The sequence below is a fragment of the Phyllopteryx taeniolatus genome, chromosome 8 (assembly GCF_024500385.1).
Source record: "Phyllopteryx taeniolatus isolate TA_2022b chromosome 8, UOR_Ptae_1.2, whole genome shotgun sequence".
Classification (NCBI taxonomy): Eukaryota; Metazoa; Chordata; class Actinopteri; order Syngnathiformes; family Syngnathidae; genus Phyllopteryx; species Phyllopteryx taeniolatus.
In genome coordinates, this window is record NC_084509.1 from 29,958,031 (window position 1) to 29,976,629 (window position 18,599).

The following is an 18,599-nucleotide window of genomic DNA, read 5'->3' on the forward strand; positions in this document are numbered from 1 at the left end:
AACAAAAAACTTAATTTAATTTTAACAAGTTTTCTCTGTGTCACCGTATAATTTCTTGACTTTTCTAGCCATATTGTTGGAGCTCAAAGCTTTCTGTTTATTTGTCTCTTTTGTGTGCGCGTGAATAGAGGCAATGGTTTAGTGAATGTGGAGAAGACGGTCCCAGACACCATCACCAAGTGGGCTGCTGGAGCTTTCTGTGTCTCCTCTGTGGGCTTCGGTGTGGCGCCCACCACTGCGCTGACGGTCTTCCAGCCCTTCTTCGTCAGTCTGACGCTGCCCTTCTCTGTCATCCGTGGGGAAGTGTTTACTCTAAAAGCCACCGTCTTCAACTATCTCTCCAAATGCATCATGGTAAACATCAATTAGTTAGCGATGGAATAAAAGCAATACAATTTTGAATAGGATTCAAAATAATTGAAGTTTGGTTGTTTTATGAAATCTAACATCCCTTTCTTGGATCACCTACTTTTTAAGCACATCATAGCATTGGTAGAGCAGCCGCAATACCTCTTGTGGTGTTAAGCTGTGTGCACCGCATTGCCTGGACAAACCCTCCGTAAATAGCGGCGAATACACCGGCTATTTAAATGAACACACACACATTAACATTGACACTAATGTAAAAATTCTTCCACATTTTATGCTGTTTTTCTGGTGGTGTGCATGTTATGGCACCACATATGACTGTTGGAATTATAACTTGCTTTTTCCACCCACACGCAAGGCGCAACCAGATCCTCCTGAACTCATTGATTTATTCTCCTGTAATTGTTTGCTGACAGATACTGTCTGTGTGTGTGTCTGCAGGTGAAAGTTACGCTCGCTCAGTCTGAGATGTATAACTTCAGGAACTGCGATGGCTGCCAGTACAGTGTGTGTCTATGCGGTGATGAGAGCAGAACCTTCACTTGGATTGTCACTCCAACTGCCCTTGGTAATAATGACTACATCACTTGAAATGATTTTGGCTTCCACATCTCATTTTGAATCATGTGATGTCCAGTAAATTCTTCATTATTTCATGGTATTCGAACTTACAGGTTGTGGTATTCAATTCGATCTTGACTCTGAATATTTTGTTCTTTGATTTGAACTTTTTAAACATTTTCTTAAATGTTAAAATATTGTATTAGTTATAATCCCTCAAGAGGAAATTCAATTTACACTATGCTGTATATATTTTTTTGGTTGGACACCACACAAAGAACTAGAACATATGAAAGCACTCATCATATTTTAAATACACCCGATATCTGAACTGAAAACGAGCAAGGATATGAAAAGACGTGATATGTGAGACAGAATATCAAGAAGTTGTAGATAGTTTCCGAACTATAATTGAGGTAAAGTACATTAGTGGAGGCAGCATGCACTGAGGCTAGTCTGGCTTACTTGGATATTGATATTGTTCAAGTTAAAAGTAGTCATCACAATCATTTCGAGCAGCTGTTCGCAAACATTTTCCACCATGTACAACCTCAAAGAATACCTAGCGCTCCAAGTACCACCATAGACGTAAAAGTAGTATAGGAGAAAAAAAAGGGTACTTAAGTACACCTCTATTTTGGATCATTTGAAAAAAAAACATGCAATATCCCATATTATATTGCAAATGTTTCTCCATGAGTTGAGCCATAAAAAATTAAAATAAAAAATACAAATGGATGATTGTCATTTATACCCTATGAATGGTATGTTACCGTGTGTACCGAGGGAAAACTATGTGAAACAAAACTGGATGGATTACGGTACAAACGTTGTATTTGGAGCACAAGCTGGCCGGATAGCGGAGGAGTTTGAATTGCTTCCATCAAGCGGCGATGAGGACGAGGCGCTGCTGAATGTCAAATCGTGCTGCTCCATCTCCTCTTCGAGCCATGCTGACAATCACTTGTACTAACACGTCAGGTAGCATCTCTGATGAAACACTTGGAAACCTTTTCCTCAGGGTCTGATCTGTACTTGGCCTCAGTGAGAGCAATTTTGGGCTGAGATAAAGAGGTATGGGGAGAGTGCGCATTATAAGGAAACAAATGGGGTTTTTAATGACGGTGAATAAGACAGAAATCTGGGGGAGAAAACAAGATTCAGAGGAGGTGGGCACGATAAACCCGAAAAAAAAATTGGACTGGATTTGTTGAAGGCTGGACTGAAGATGCATGCCTTAACATGACCTCTGAATAAGACTGTTTGTTTGCACAAAGGCAAGGTCGACCTGAAGGTGAGCGCCGAGGCCCTGAAGACCAACTTGCTGTGTGGCAATGAGGTGGCTTCTGTCCCTGACGTGGGCCGTATTGACACCGTGGTCCGCAGCCTGCTGGTGGAGGTTAGTACCTCTCAGACACAACGTACTGTATATTGTCATTTCAAAGCACAACAAATCGAACCCAGTCTTAATATTATTGCATTATCATACAATACAACTACTGTAGTACAAAGTTCTTACCCAATAAAAAATAGTTTCAACAGACAAGGAACACAAACAGCTGACATTACATACGTGATTGATGATAAATGTCAGGAAATAAAATAATAATCATAAACAAAATAAAACATGACAGAGAATGACTGCCCAAACTGGAGCCCTTTACATGTTTTATTCCTTTCAGCAGCATGGCCTCTCTTCAGTGCAATCCGTTTAAAAATAATTACGTTCATAATAATTGAATTGAACACAGATGATCTCCAATTAATAAGGTGCACAAAGGATATATCATCCTCTAGATGAACTACGTGTAATTTGAAGAGTGTCTCTGTAATGCATTCCAGTTGAACATTTTCTACGTCGGTCTCCCATCTAGGCTGAAGGAACGCCTCAGTCAGTGAGTCACAACGCGCTCCTCTGTCCTGCAGGTGAGCTTTCCCATGTACAAGTTGTTTGGAAAATCTCAGACGCAATTTTGGGGGTTTGAATTCAACTCTGACATTTTGCAGCTCCTTGTTTTACACACACGAGAGTTTGACAAATGAATATTCATTGTCATTTTGTCTCGAAATAGCAACTTGGTTTGTCTCTATTGTTTGTGTGCGACCTAATTGCTACAGTTTTTTATATTAACTTGTAACTTTGGTTGTAATTGATAGTTATTAAATCATTTCTTCCCATTAAATTATCAGGATAATCCTCACATTGATGGAAAAAGATGAGTCCCATTTGGCTATAATAAATGAAAGATCCTTAAAGATCCAATTAAACTTGTTCAGACGCTCTTATCGCAGTCTCGTCTCATCAGATATGAACACAATTTGCTCTTTGTGTGCAGGATCACAAGCTGTAATGACAAACCACAAATGCAAGTCACGCAATTGGCTGCAGTTTGAATTTAACATGGAAAATCCCATTTCACACGGTCTTATCAGATGAGGTTGTAATTTTTCATCTTGTCCCTTTTGGATCGAGATGAAATTTGAATGCTTAATGAAACTTTACCTCCGTCCCAGATCTTAGATTGTAGCAGTTCTTGTTTAAATTCATTATTATTCTTTACTATAGTAACTTAAAGCAGTTTAATTCCTGCTGTACATTTGTTGCTTGTATTACACCGCAACACAAAGAAACAGAACAACAACATTATGGTAGTATTTTGAAAATGTGAGTCTTGGTGTGAGTTCTCCCATTAGAGATGGAAACCTTTTTGGCCATATGGGATGAAATTGTTGGTATTTATTACTAAAGCACAAGTGGCCAGTATTTGTTCAAAGGTAAGTGATGACACTCACTCACTCGTTTTCTATATGTTTTGTTTTCAGGGGGACAAGTGGAAAAGAAAATCTCTCTTGTGTTGCCAGAGATGTTTGTTGCTGGATCTGCCAGAGCCACTGTCTCTGTACTGGGTAAAAATACCTGTTGTTATGCTCTCAGACAGCATTTTCATCGAGGTCGTCGACATAGAACCCTCCCTCATGAGATTTTTTTACTGAAGGTGACCTGATGGGCCGAGCCATTAAGAACCTGGACCAACTCCTGGCAATGCCATATGGCTGTGGAGAGCAGAACATGTTGAAGTTTGCTCCCAACATCTTCATTCTCAACTACCTGAAAAGCACAGGTCAACTGACTGCTGAGATTCTGGACAAAGCGACGCGCTTCCTCGAGAGCGGTGAGTCATCATTCCCACTTTTAAAGAAGGGTTCACAAAACAAGACTTTCCAAAACAGATCAACATATGGTACAGAAAAAGGCAAGGTCATTTTCATCATCAAAACAGCTTGAAAAGTACGCTATGCTAAGTAGGTAGTTTAAATCGACCCGATAATGAATGTGTAAATATTTCTTTGCTACTTGTTAACATGACCTTGAATAATTATGAATACATGTGGCATAATTCAGACACATATTGTTTGCATACATTATGACAAGTGATTCTCAACGGATGGTACGTGCACCACTAGTGGTATGTGGGCTCCCTCTAGTGGTATGATAAAGAATCACTGCACAGTTCAGTTGTATTTAACGTCAACATTTTGGATTTGGATTATTATTATTTTTTTAATACTTTATTTAGGTGCAAGTTTTATTTAACCTTTTTTTTTTTTTTTTACTTTATTTAGGTGCAATACAGTTTGACTGAATGCTTTTTTAATTACAGTGTTTCCTATAATTAAGTGCACTGTTAATGTTGAAACTGTATGTAATGTCACAATGGCTTACAATAATAGTCTCGTCACCTGTGTCTCGTTTTTGATGAACACCTGGGTCTACTATGCTACTGTATTTTACTTGTGGTATGATAGTGGTACTTTTTGCAGCTCAGTATTTTTTTTAGGTGGGTGGAACTTGTAAAACGTTTTGAGAACTTCTCCATTATGGACATACAATTGTAGTCATTTTTAAAAACTTGCAGCCATAATTCTAAACCTAGAGGAGAGATGGCATTTTGTGCAAGTGAAACACAATGAGGCCATATTTCCTGCAGCGTGTGTTCACAATCGAGAATGTGACATGCATTTGTGCGTATGTGTGTTCCAGGATACCAAAGGGAGCTCATCTACAAGCATGACGATGGCTCCTACAGTGCCTTTGGGAAAAGCGATAAATCTGGCAACACCTGGTCAGTAGAAAAGCAGAGGGGCTAATCAGTGATGGTGCTTTGTAGCAATTAAAAAGGATTGGCATTTTGAAAGAAAAATCAAACATGGCTCAGTTGTGGAAACAGTGTTGAGTATCGAGCATATTGAAAGTTGTAAAGAGCAATACAAATGAAAGCCCATTTACCATTGAAAATAGAAATAATCCTTTCCAGCGTCCATCTGTCGCCTTCTTAAAACCTTAAACTGTTGAGCAATTGGACAATGTAAACAGGCATACAAGTATAAAAAGACAATAACAATTGAAAAATAAATCACCATTATTTATACAAAATATAATGTAAATTACTTCTTTTTTAAAAAAAAAAACAAACAGATCTCAATCCAGTTTTTCTTTTTTTTGTTTATTTACACATTTATTTACAATTTAAAATTACAACATACACTCAAAATCCCACAATGCGGTGAATTAGGCGCGATATGAAAATGAAAAGAAATCCGCAATGGACTGAATCTGCAATAGATAAGCCGCCATTTAGCGAGGGAACACTGTATTTAACCTTAATACACAAAAGTTAAGCACAATGAACAGGAAAAAGAAAAAAAGAATTATACTTGGCTCGCTGTTAACTTAGATGACTGGTAGTATATTGTATATGCAGAGGGATATTAGTCTTTGTGACATGACTCGCCTTCCAAGCAGTTAAGGTCTTCATCCGTGGTACTGGTGTTACATTGTGACTGTTTGAAAACTTTTATTAATTCATCTGGCATTGTTTCACTTTTTACTGTCACAAAAATATTTATATTGTATTTGAGCCTCTCGCCGTATGTCACATTTAGCCTTGATGGTGATCTGAAAAGACCAAAAATACCAGAATAAATGATGTAACACACAATACAGTGCAGTTGCATCAGATGTCATAGAACATTTTTCAGTACTTAGCACTTTGTTGTACAGTGACTTTATTAAGCTTAAAGTTCACACTTAATTTGATGTGAGACTAAAAATGGCACCCATGAGGCAAGCGTACACATCTCTGTTTTTGGCACCAGAAAACATCCTAGCCATTTACTTCACGAGGAAGCTGCCAGAAAATGTTAATATTTCCTTTAAATTGGCTTAAAGCACATCGCTGGGGGGGATTTAACAATCGTTTTGGTTTTGCTGAAAGGATGCCGGGCAGTTTGGCACTTGGCGAGTATGTATGGGGGTGGCTGTTTGTGGAAACAAGGACTCAAGTGTCCAATCACATTAATATTTGCGACAAAAGATTAGACGAAACAGCTTGAATGTGTTGTTTTCTTGAAGTAATGTAGGACTGTAATGAGGGCAAAACAAGTTTGTTCACATTTATCACACCAGGCAGCTTTACAAGAGTTGGGGGTGTTGTGTGAACAAATAATAATAATAATCATCATTATAATAATAGCTTATAGCGCCTTTCAAGGGATTCAAAGATGCTTGAACCTTAAAGTAACAGGAAGTACATCCAATTGTACCCAGGGAGCGTTAAATCAAACAAAGGGTGGGTTTTATGCGGTTGCCGGTTCCCCCAAAGTTAATAAAACGATTAATTTATTTTCCTTAACTCAGGAATATGTCACTATCTATAACTTCAAACTCCACTTTACATTACGATTGTGGCGCTCCCCCAAATTTTGAATCGTAATAACATCACCAACCAAGTATGCATTGAGGAAAACGTCCTCGTCACAGCCCAAATGAATGTAATCTTAAACCGAGCACTCTGGCGGAATCGGGGAGTGTTTCACTTCATAAGAGGGATTGTGTTTACACAGTTAATATGGACACTACTAGAATTAGTATTCCTGTTCATTTCTGGCTGCATTCATAACAGTATTGCAGTGGCATCCTGGAGTGTCACAATATTCATTCATTCAGCTTGCGTACCGCTTATCCTCACATTGTTAGGATATTTCATTGATTTCGTACGATATTTTAGTTCGCACTCAAAAGCATTGCTGCCCCTCTGTCTGATTCAGCTGAACTCTTTTGTAGACACAGAGGCTTCATATCATACACAAGGTCATTATGTAATTGTTATATGGCTGGGTTCATTTCGGGGTTACCGCCACAGGCACACTGTGCTTTGATTTGTTTTCAAAAGTGTGTATGTGTGTGTGTGTGCGCGTGTGTCTGTCTCTCTCTAGGCTGACCGCCTTTGTGATGAAGTCATTTGGGGGGGCGAGGCCTTACATCTTTGTAGATCCCAAGCACGTTATGGAAGCCAAGAAATGGTTGTACTCTAAGCAGGGGCGTGATGGCTGCATCAGATCTGTGGGGAAACTCTTCCACAATGGCATGAAGGTAATGATGTCAGTGTGGCCATTGACATGCTTGCACTGCTGTCCCTGTATGTTAGTTTAGTGTTTTACAAAGCAATACGAATGCATATTTTACTGTCCCATCAGGGAGGAGTGAGCGACGACGTGTCCCTGACGGCTTACGTCGTTGCCGCCCTGTTAGAACTGGACTCCGACACAAAAGTGAGTCAAACGTCGCTCCCCTTTTGTATCCAACACTTGGAACCCAACCTCTTGTGATGCCATGTTTTGCTTGATCTTCATTTTAAATGGGTTAATACGTCCATATTTTTGTATTTATTAATCCCGCCTTGCCTGCTGGGTTCGTACTGTAGCTGTTCGCTGTTGATGATTCTCAAAAGATCCTCTTCAAACTTTATACAGTATATCGGACACAAGATGTTTGAGGCAGTAGGGGTCAAATGTCATAACAGCGCTTGCTTCTTGTTCGCACTCATTGCAACTCGGGATGGCCATTTGACAAAATTTCACGATGGGGAAAAGTTAATGATAGCGTTTTAGTTTATGTATTTATTTATTCAACAGCACCTCTCTTGCTTGCATTCAAGTATTGCTAAGTTACATGTTTTCTATGAATTATTTTTCCACAAACAATTCCCATTCTTAATATGCTGGTGGCATGGTATTGTCAAAATACCCCTGGGATCTCAAATTACAGTGCACTTAACATTGTCTTTGACAACCTGGTTGAAATCACTCTATAATAGATTACAACACAGTGGAAAAATGGGTGTTAAGTCTTAAAGGCGAAGAACAAGAGCCTGCTTGGAGTGACCTCCGTGACAAGCAAAGGAGCGGCAGATCATCTTCAGCGGTTAATCCTTGGCTAAGTGCTAGGCTCTGGTTCTTTGCCTTTGATCCTGGACACCCACTCTTTGACTGTGCTGCAGCCTATTACAGCTTCCCCATAGACATTTTGCAACCTTTTGAAAATGTTTGGTGATGGTTCTCGTTCCAAAGCAAGAAATTCCATCAAGTTCTCTGCTTCTGATTGGCATCCAACAATAATATCATTTCCAAAGCACAGCAAGAGGACAGGCTTATACAACACAACATGGCATGTTTAGGCATCTGGAAGTTGCACCCAGGGATGAACCAAGTTTGTGCAAGTCCGCAATTCTCTTCCAGATATCTTGGGCGTTTATTTAGTTTTTTTTTAACTTTCTCATGATATCACACAAAGAAGCAGTGGGTCTTAGGTGTGCCTCGTTAAAATACATCCACAGATATGGCTCTAATTAAGCTTCCAAAGAAATAACATCATCGTCTGGCTTTTCCCAAATTGTTTATAAAGGCCTCGTAATGTTACTGTATAAAAAAAATCATTCTCATTTTTCGGGCATTTAGCGAATAGAAATAATTTTGGTAATCCTAATTGACCAAAACATGTTTAGTCTGATTTGATGCCAGAAAGTTGGAAAAAAAAGCATGTACAGTATTTACAGTATAGGCGGTGTCACCAGTCACATTATGAGTTCACTCTTGAGACTACTCAATCCCTCATATCTTTGTGTGTGTTTTATGACAGGATCCTGTGATCCAGAGGTGTTTGGGCTGTCTGAAAGAGGCAGCCGGCCAAATGGACAATTTGTACACCACAGCGCTGATGGCCTACACCTTCACTCTGGCTAGGGACGAGGCGATGAGGCTCAAGCTTGTCAGCTACCTGCACCAGCAGTCCAGTACAATGGGTACATCATCGTGTTACACACATGACGCAATGTCGGATTCCTTTCAAATCTCCTTTCATTTTTGTTGAATGGAAACGGCTCCAAGTATGTACACTGCAGTTATACTCCACTCTTAATTTATAAACACAGTGATAAAGAGGAATTACATCTGACAGTATCAATCAAAACTGACCTTTATAATATCACAATGTTTGATACAGCTCTTGTACTGTATATCTCATTAGATTGTGCAAGTCGCTGTACAGTATGTGTCTGTTCAAATGGTACATAGGCCTGTAGGAGATGGGATTCGTTGTGGTCATCTTGACCCGAGCATTTGTCTCAAAATTAGGTAACCAAAGGTAATATATAGCTGACATGATAATACACTGCAGTTTTACATCACTGTAACTAAAGGCATAGTGAACTTAAATTGTTCATCAAAATTGAGGATTATGACCGGTATTTTTTTTTTAAACGTAATTGTCGCGCTCGTTCTGTTGTTCTTAGTTGTCCCTGTTTTGGGAAGAAGAAAAAAAACCACAGTTACAGTATACCCTGAATTCCACATTCCCTGTACCAGTGTTTCCAAATGTTTATTGGGCCATCACTATACTTATATATATACTTACATATATACATATACTAATTATGAATGATGTATGTATCCGCACTAATTATGTACCTTCTGGAATCTAGTGGAAGAACATTTCATTTTTCGGCCTGTCGCTATACGTCATAGATGACCAAAGATGCATTATTTGGAGGGAAAAAAATATTTTTAGACCAATGAAGTACAATTGTATCATTTCCAGCAGCACACTTGATCCCTGCCCTATACTGCACTTTTTATTGCTCTCAGCCTCAGTACTTAATGGTTAGCAAAGAGCTCAATGTCATGTTTCCCAGTCCTTTCTGTGATACATTTTGATTGCTAATATTCTTGCGGCAGGGGGAACCCGCCACTGGGAGCGAACGGGGGCCTCTATGAAAGGACTGGATTCTCTGGAGGTGGAGATCACTTCCTATGTGCTGCTGGCACTGCTCTCCGGCCCTGTCCTGCCAAATTTTGGTCTAGGCTACAGCTCTGGCATTGTGCGCTGGCTCACACAGCAGCAAAATCCTTACGGCGGTTTTTCTTCAACACAGGTAGGCAAAATTGTGAGAAGTTTCTACCGTACTCGGCAGACTTAATGACTCTGTACTCATATGCTCCTTAGGACACCGTGGTGGCCCTCCAAGCGCTGGCTAAATACGGTGCCGCCACCTATAGCGTTGGAGGCAGGACTGTCGTGACGGTGACGTCATTAGGAGGTCTGAACAAGCAGTTCATAGTTGACCGGAGAAATCGGCTCCTGTACCAGGAGGAGAAGCTGAGCGAAGTCCCCGGAGAGTACACGATCAAAGCAAAGGGACAGAGCTGTGTTCTGGCACAGGTGCGATCTTAGCTGGCAGCTTAGCAGTTTTTAACAAGGCTAATGCTAATGCATGCTAATAATTGTCAGTTACTTTGCTTCGACAATTGTATCCTAGCAGGTTTATTCATTGGTAGCTGGAAATGAAATGGTATGAACATTTCACGTCACGATTACCATGACCAAAATTATCATCGCCATATTGCTCAAAGAAATGTCTGCAAGTCAATCACACATGAAAGCCCGATTGACCTTTTTGACGGCAACCCCCAAAGTGAATTTTCACAAAATTGACAGTACTTGAAATGACTAAAATAGACCGTGATATATTTAATAGTGGTTGGACTGAGAAAACATAAATCATTTAAGGCAGGGTGTCGAACTCAAATTCAATTTGGGACAAAATTCAATTGGGACAAAGTCTTGGGCCAAACTCAATATTTATTGAATATTGACTGTGATTGTGCATGTTATCCCGTTTGAATCTGGAATAAGCAAAACTTTAATATTATAAACACAAGAACTCTAATTTGTAATAGAAGACATCAGTGGTATTTGTTTCTTATTTTGATTCATAAAATAAATAATTTGGTTTCCATCTGTAGCTTTTCAAGGAAATCTTTTTTCAAAGACTAATAACAAAACAACTCCCAACAAATATTGTACTTCAATGAAAATCCAACCTTTCAACTATTAACAGTCCCTGCCATGGAGTAGAAAAAGTGTGGAAAGAAAACATTCTTTCAAATATGTTCTATTCTTTCGGTACAGCCACATTGACTTTGCACACAAGACAAACAAGTCAGTGGGGAGGTGTAAATTTGACGGAGAAGCCTCGGTAGCACTGGGGGGCGCTCGCTGGTCTCGACTGACGCACCAACACACGAACAAAGCATTCTAGGATTTGTAGTATTAGCGGTGCATGCGCTATATACCGACAGGCCAGCTCGAACACATATTTGGGCCAAATAGAATTACATATGGCCCGCGGGCCCGAGTTTGTCACGTGTAAGGATTTAATCAGATCAAATATTTTACGTGATTTCAATTGAAATTGAATTTGGTCTATGTTATGACATGTTATGACTGTTCAACATTCTGGCATTCAAAAACAACAGCAGCTTAATAAAATGGTCGGCACCCAAAAGGGTTCTGCTTGGGAATGTATTTGTACCTTTTTGGGTAGAAGTATGCGTACCCCGGGGTCTAATAATTAGCCCATTAGGGTTCTGTAGTGTAGATTGTACATTGAGGGACATAATTTGACTCCTCCTACATCCCTGTTTTTGATTGTCTTATTTAACATCCTGCAATTGTAAGATGAAAGTGAGGTTTAAGAGCACATGTTGGTCCTTCCTGTCCCCTCACAGATTTCCATGCATTACAACATCCCCCCTCCTCCGGACTTTTCCGCCTTCGACATCTCCGCTAATACCATCTCCAAGTGCAACCCCCCCAAGCCACAGATCATCCTCTTTGTCCATGTCAGGTCAGTGTGTGCGCGTATCTGTCTTTGCCTCGACAGTCATCGACCAGCTTGTCTAATAAACATGTGATTTGCATGCATAAAATGACCTCCAAAGCATGTTGAGCCTAATTGTTTTATCCCGTCTCATATGATACAGTATAATATAATCATTTAATACTGTACAGTACTCTAAAAAGTTATTTTTTTCACAGCTGAGAGGTGTTGGAAAGCTTGAAAGTGTGATTTTGTTTTGGCTCCAAAATGCTGCTGCTATCAGGCCATCTAAATTGAAAGTTTTGTTCTCGTTTTTCCCTCAGTGCAAGAACAAAACAAGGAAATGCTTTGTTTCGTTGTATCTTTATTCACTGTTTTTATTTTAGCCCCTTCATGTATTATGAATGAATACATATTTTGATAGCCAAACCAAATGAACTCTTTTTGTCCATAATCTGCAAGAGATGATGAGAGAGAGAAACCATTGCCTTGTGTTTGCAGGTACCAGGGCATGAGAGAGGAGACGAACATGGTCATCATTAACATCAAACTCCTGTCCGGACACATTTTGGATAAAAGCTCTCTGGAGTCGGTGGGTTCATTTGTTCTTCTGCCCTCACATATTTGTGTCACCTGTTGTCATTGGAACTGCGCTGATGGCAGTTTACTGTGTGATGTTCTAGTTAAAGAAAGACCGCTCAGTGAAGCGCGTTGACCTGGATGAAGGTTATATCAACATCTACTTGGACGGGGTAGGAACAATTTGATTATTATTTTTTAAATCTATAAAACCTATACTCTATAAAATGCAGAGTTGGACTGTATCAATGAAAAAGTGCTTCTTTAGCTGTTGTCATTTTTGGTTGTTTTAGTTTCAATACTACTACTCACAAGATGTTAGGGGGTCTTTCGGATTAAAATTGCAGGATGACCGAAAATGCACAACCCTTCACAGGAAAACTCCATTTGACCTCATCGAAACTTTTGAATGCACATGTCCAACTGGACAAGGAGTTGGCTGGATGGCAAAATTAACAACAGGTGTTTGAACCATGAAAATTTCCAATGATGTCCGTTTCTATGACAACCAGCTGATGACACTCTGTGACACTCAAAAAGCTTAGTGGCCACTTCACTCTGAGAAAAATCCAGTTTGAAGCCTTGCAGTGGCGAGTACTGTTGATCAATTGCTACGCGTCATCTTGGTCTCATGATGTCGAAATTTGAACAGCATGATGAAGAGGACTGTTGAAATACTAATTTTAATTGAACCAGGAAGTGTAAATATTCATGGAAGACTCACTGTTGTTAATTTTGCCCTTTATTTTAATACGTAGGGCTCTAGTTTCATAGACTGTGCATCTGGAGCGAAGCGCAAAAACGGGTGGCTCTTGATTTCCGTGCAAATGCAAGGCTCGCGGTGCGTCTTTGCCAATTTGGCAGACCGGTCTGCGCTATGCTCGGCGTTCCGGTGCAGTGAGGGTTCGTTTTGGAGATGTGCACCGGGGGAGTGACAATTTGGTGGCACGAAGTTGGTCTAAACTTACGCCTGGTAAGACCACGTATAAATCTTGGCGCATCTCGTCTAATGCGATTTTGGTGCATTTGATCAGGGCCAGGCAGACAGTTTCTGAGGTCTGTGCACATCTGTGGTGGATGTCAGATGTATTCCATTCTTAAATATGAGAACAGTGAGGCTCAAACCCTCTGAATCATTGTAGAAAACAATTCATTGAACACATTATTATTACAGTGGACCCCCGCAAATTTCGCAGTTGGGCGTCCGCAAGATTTTTCAGTGATTATTTTTCCAGATTTTTGGTTTCTTTTATTTTCCAATTTTTCTTTTTTTCTGAAGGGGGTGGGGGGGGGGGCAACCACGTTTTTTCGTGGAAAACGCTGAGAGGAACCACTTTGATGGGCTGTGAATGAAGTTGGCTGGAGACTCGCCCACAGTGGCGCAGCCCGCCCTTCTAGGATCCCCAAGGTTGCGCTGGTCTACCAAATTACTAACACTGGTCTAACCCGCCCGCCCTTGGCGTACAGTTACGCACACCCGTAACGTCAGATTTGAAAATAGAGCCCAAAAAACGGTTTCCTTCAATTTACTGTGTACTGCTCAGAAGCCACACTATTCGTTTGGAGGATGCAGTTATAACCCTCCCACCTACACACCTTGCAGTAGAAACGCATACCCGATCAGAGATGGTGTGTCATGGCGAGTTGAACTGTGTCCATATGGTCGAAACGCGGCTTCATTGGCGTGTGGTTTGTGTTTTCAGCTGAAGAAAGGTGAGGCGATGGTTTACAGCGTCACACTGGAGGAAGACGTGCCTGTCAGGAACCTGAAAGCAGCTGTGGTCAAAGTGTACGACTACTACCAGACAAGTAAGATCCTCCTGTTATGATCGTCCCCTTTCATGTCATAACACTGGCTTGTATATAGTTGAAAATTGTGCTTGTTTTACTCTGCTGCTACCAACCAGTGACTTAATCTTTGCAGAAAAAAGAAAGTGAACATACTTGTATCCAAAAGTTTAAAGTACTATTATCTTATCTTATTTGCAGGTGATGTGGCCGTGACAGAGTACACGTCCCCCTGTGCAGAGCGTAAGTCACATTGATTTAGTTTTACGCTTGGTTTAGTGGAAATTCAAATCCTGAAGTCTAAAAGTAATTTGACACAACTTGAGGAAAAAGCATGACCTCAATTCAGAATAAGCTCTGATAATGTGGTTTGCTTTTTATTTGGCTTTTTGCAACACTTGTCCCCCCCAAAAATGTCTCTATGTGTGTGTGTGTGTGTGTGTGTGTGTATATACACACACACACACACACACACACACATACATACACACACACACAAAAACCTACAGCTTAACCATAAACCATACACTTCAAGTTGGACAGTGGTTAACATTGTTACTTTACGTATTATTTTTGTATGTGTTCTGACTACATCAATATCAAGTATTTTGCATTTTTATGACAGTTATATTAAAACGGTAATAAAACAACCTATAGTTATTCAAGGTTTTATGGTGACAGTTAAACGGATTATCAGATCATTTGTATTGTTTCCTGTAGGAAATAGTTTCAAAAGTCCAACAAATTGGAAGTCAACGAGTGACCTGGAAACAATTGTTTGACCTCAAGAGATTTCACTCTATTTCAAAATTTAATTTCAATCAACTCAAATAGTAATGCTAGTTGAAAGGGGGATCCTTTTGGTTAGGGTTATGCAATACATACTGGGAGACCATATATAGTAATTGAAATGTGTTTGCTTTGCAGGTGTCAACGAGGTTTAAATGAACATAGAGGAGACTACTCAGATTCTCATCTGGAAGACTCGATGTTCATCAAACATAGATGTGACTTTTTTTCCATTGGTGAATTGATTTTAAGGGAATCCCTGTGATTGCAAATGATGTTCTTTTCCTTTTTCTGTGTGTTCCTTTCTTTTAAAAAAATATTGTTTCCTCACCTCAACACTGGAAATGTGTTAACACTTTTAATACACTGAACCCAAGAAAATCAGACTGTGTTGTGTAACAGTTTTAATAGGATTGACAAATCCATGTTTTTAACTCAAAGTGGAGGATAATGCAAGGTACCAATAACTGATTAAATGAATGCTATGTGAGTGGGCGCATTTAGAATGGTGCCGTACCATTTTATAAGTAGATAAAATTCATCACTACAGTACCATACAATTTGAAATGTAACAGTCATGTAATAAAATTGACAAAGCAAAAAAAAAAAGTGTCATAGTGTTTCATTTCAAGTCTACTTCCATCTTGGCACCTTCTTCTATACACTATATTTTTATGTATTTTTTTTTTTCAATACAGATTACATCAGTACATCATATATCGACAGACAGGATTTAACAGCCTGTCAGCTTGTCAAATTTGGTTTCCACACAGGAAGAGTAAAGGCAAGGAAGACATAAGGTTTTCAGACAATTGATAAAAGGTAAACGTCACTATCTGAGGATCAACAACCTTCAATTATCATGACCATCCTACTCAGCTAGAAGCAGTTCCATGTCCTCCTCTGCTTGCTACAAACTGGCACATTCATGCCAGATCTGTCGACTGACAAATTCATGGTCAACACAGACACCAACATCAAGCCACTCTCGTGTCGTACGCTCAGAATCACAGTGGGAATTTACAGAAGCAGTAATGTTACAATGGTCAAAACTAATTAAAATAAGACTCATCACATAAAAAGTAACCTGGTTTTAGACAATTTTCACTTGTTTCAAGCTAATTTTGACTTGAAATAAGTACAAACAAAATTGCCAGTGGAGTAAGTTAAAAAAAAAACTTGACTCCAACTGGCAATTTTTTTTCAATAAAGTTGGGACGTTGTGTTAAATAAAAACAGAAAACAATGATTAGCAAATGATGTTCAACCTATATTTAATTGAATACACTACAAAGACAAGATATTTAATCTTCAAACTGATAAACCTTATTGTTTTTAGCAAATAATCATTAACATAGAATTTTATGGCTGCAACAACCTGTTGGTGTTATTTTCCCATTTCAGGATTATTTTGTGGTTTAAAACCAGTGGAATAAAATATTGTGTTGTAGCCATAAAATTCTAAATTAATGATTATTTGCTAAAAGCAATCAAGTTCATCAGTTTGAACATTAAATATCTTGTCTTTGTTGTCTTTTTAGTGTATTCAATTAAATATAGGTTGAAAATGTTTTGAAAATCATATTCTGTTTTTATTTATGTTTAACACAACGTCCCAACTTCATTGGAATTGGAGTTGTATTAAATACTAAAAAGAAAACATTCATTTTCATTTTGGCATCATTTGCCTACCAAGAAAAAATAGCTCAATTCACATAAAATACATGGATTATACTGGATTTGAAACAGAAACATACCTCCGTGAGAAACAGCTGTCTTTTCATGGGTTTTCATATGAGCAAAAACATATGCATACTCCCCTCTTTTAAAACAAATGCTGCATTTGTTTTGTGACTGTGAGCCTTCAATGGCTGCCACTGTGCTCTTAGGAACCTGAAGTGTAGCAGAAGTTTTTTTTGTAAACTTGGCCAGATGTGTGCCTTGCCTTCTGTCTCTGAGCTCTTCAGGCAGTTCCTTTGACCTCATGATTCTCATTTGCTCTGATATGCACTGTGAGCTGTAAGGTCTTATATAGTTTGTGGCTTTCCTAATGAAGTCCAATCAGTATAATGAAACACAGCTGGACTCCAATGAAGGTGTAGAAGGATGATCAGAAGAAATGGACAGCACCAGAGTTAAATATGAGTGTCACAGCAAAGGGTCTGAATACTTATGGCTGTTATTTTTCTGTCAATATGGGGTGCTGTGTGCACATTAATGAGGAAAAAAGGAACTTAAATTATTTTAACAAATGGCTGCAATATAACAAAGAGGGACAAATTTAAGGGGTCTGAAAACCTTCCGTACCCACTGTATGTGCCCTGCGATTGGCTGGTGACCAGTTCAGAGTCTACCCTGCCTCTCGCCCGAAGATAGCTGGGATAGGCTCCAGCACGCCCGCGACCCTAGTGAGGATAAGCGGCACAGAAAATGGATGGATGGATGGCTTGGTGGTGATTTACCCATCATGTCACATGTGGCCATCATGTCACATGTGGTCATTTGTTAGGATGGAGAAGCTTTGGAAGCGGGTATTATGTGCAACAGCAGCAAGTGTATTGTGAAGTGAATACAATTAAATTTGTTCTTTCATACTTTAACCAATTCAGATACTTGGTCGTAAGTTTATGTTGTTTTGTTTTGTTTGTAGCTTCCAATGACATTATTTTGCGCTTATTCAGGAGAAAGTGTGTGCTTTGGAGAACCAGGCCAACCAGCTGGGCCTCCAGGCATCTCAGGAATGTGAGCGTCTCGCCAAAGACAGGACCATCACGCTGCAAATGCGCCAAAAGGTTCATGATTCAAATGCTGGCTAATTGCAAAAAATAATGTCTACAGTTTTGAATGCATTGCACTTTATTCATTGGCCTGTAGAATATGTTTAGGAATCGCTTTACAAGATTTGTCTTTGTGATACAGGAGAAGGAGAGGCTATCTGATTTGGAACAAAGGTACCACAGTTTAACTGGAGGAAAGAGCTTCCCAAAGTCCTCTACAGCCATGCGAGAAGTAAGAATCACTGTTCTACTTTTTTTGTAAAGAGAAGTTCTCTTGCCTTGCTGACAGTTTCGGCGTGACAGCTCTGACAACGGCTGAAGTAACACCCAAAAACTGTCAGCAAGGAAAGAGAACTTCTCGAAACACGACACTACACGAAATCTAATTACTAGTGTTGTAGTAATCCAGTGAAAAGGTACACTCACACACTGGAGTGACTCTGACCTTCAAATGTCAGACAGCTTTGCTTTGGTGACAAATGATTCTTTCATTCATTTGGTTTGTTAGTGTACTTTTAAGTGCAGTCTAACTTTCCATTGCTTGAAATAACTACTTCACTCTATCACCAGATTTATTTCAGTCAACAAAGCCAGAACAGAACTTGTGCATCTTCTTTTGTTTTGACTTTTACCTTTAATTATCAAAACAGGAGTTGCACAGTATCTGACATTTTATGTGAAGATGCTCTCTCCACCGAGAATTCACTGTTAAGAGCCTCTCCCTCTTACATACACCCCT

At 39.5% G+C, this 18,599-nt stretch overlaps 1 protein-coding gene across 1 annotated transcript in view; it reads left to right on the top strand.

Annotated features, from left to right (window-relative positions):
* The window catches only part of LOC133482570 (alpha-2-macroglobulin-like protein 1), a 30,690-nt gene extending 15,008 nt beyond the window's left edge, over positions 1–15,682 (top strand). Inside the window, exons 19-36 of the mRNA XM_061782845.1 lie at positions 129–354; positions 811–937; positions 2,208–2,329; positions 2,805–2,856; positions 3,754–3,837; positions 3,927–4,103; positions 4,973–5,054; positions 7,207–7,363; positions 7,468–7,542; positions 8,909–9,071; positions 10,003–10,199; positions 10,271–10,486; positions 11,836–11,954; positions 12,429–12,519; positions 12,611–12,679; positions 14,210–14,315; positions 14,496–14,537; positions 15,222–15,682. Of these exons, the coding sequence (XP_061638829.1) occupies positions 129–354; positions 811–937; positions 2,208–2,329; positions 2,805–2,856; positions 3,754–3,837; positions 3,927–4,103; positions 4,973–5,054; positions 7,207–7,363; positions 7,468–7,542; positions 8,909–9,071; positions 10,003–10,199; positions 10,271–10,486; positions 11,836–11,954; positions 12,429–12,519; positions 12,611–12,679; positions 14,210–14,315; positions 14,496–14,537; positions 15,222–15,238 (2,122 nt within the window). The 3' untranslated portion in view covers positions 15,239–15,682. The remainder of the gene's footprint in view (positions 1–128; positions 355–810; positions 938–2,207; positions 2,330–2,804; positions 2,857–3,753; positions 3,838–3,926; positions 4,104–4,972; positions 5,055–7,206; positions 7,364–7,467; positions 7,543–8,908; positions 9,072–10,002; positions 10,200–10,270; positions 10,487–11,835; positions 11,955–12,428; positions 12,520–12,610; positions 12,680–14,209; positions 14,316–14,495; positions 14,538–15,221) is intronic.
* The last annotated feature ends 2,917 nt before the right edge of the window (positions 15,683–18,599 follow it).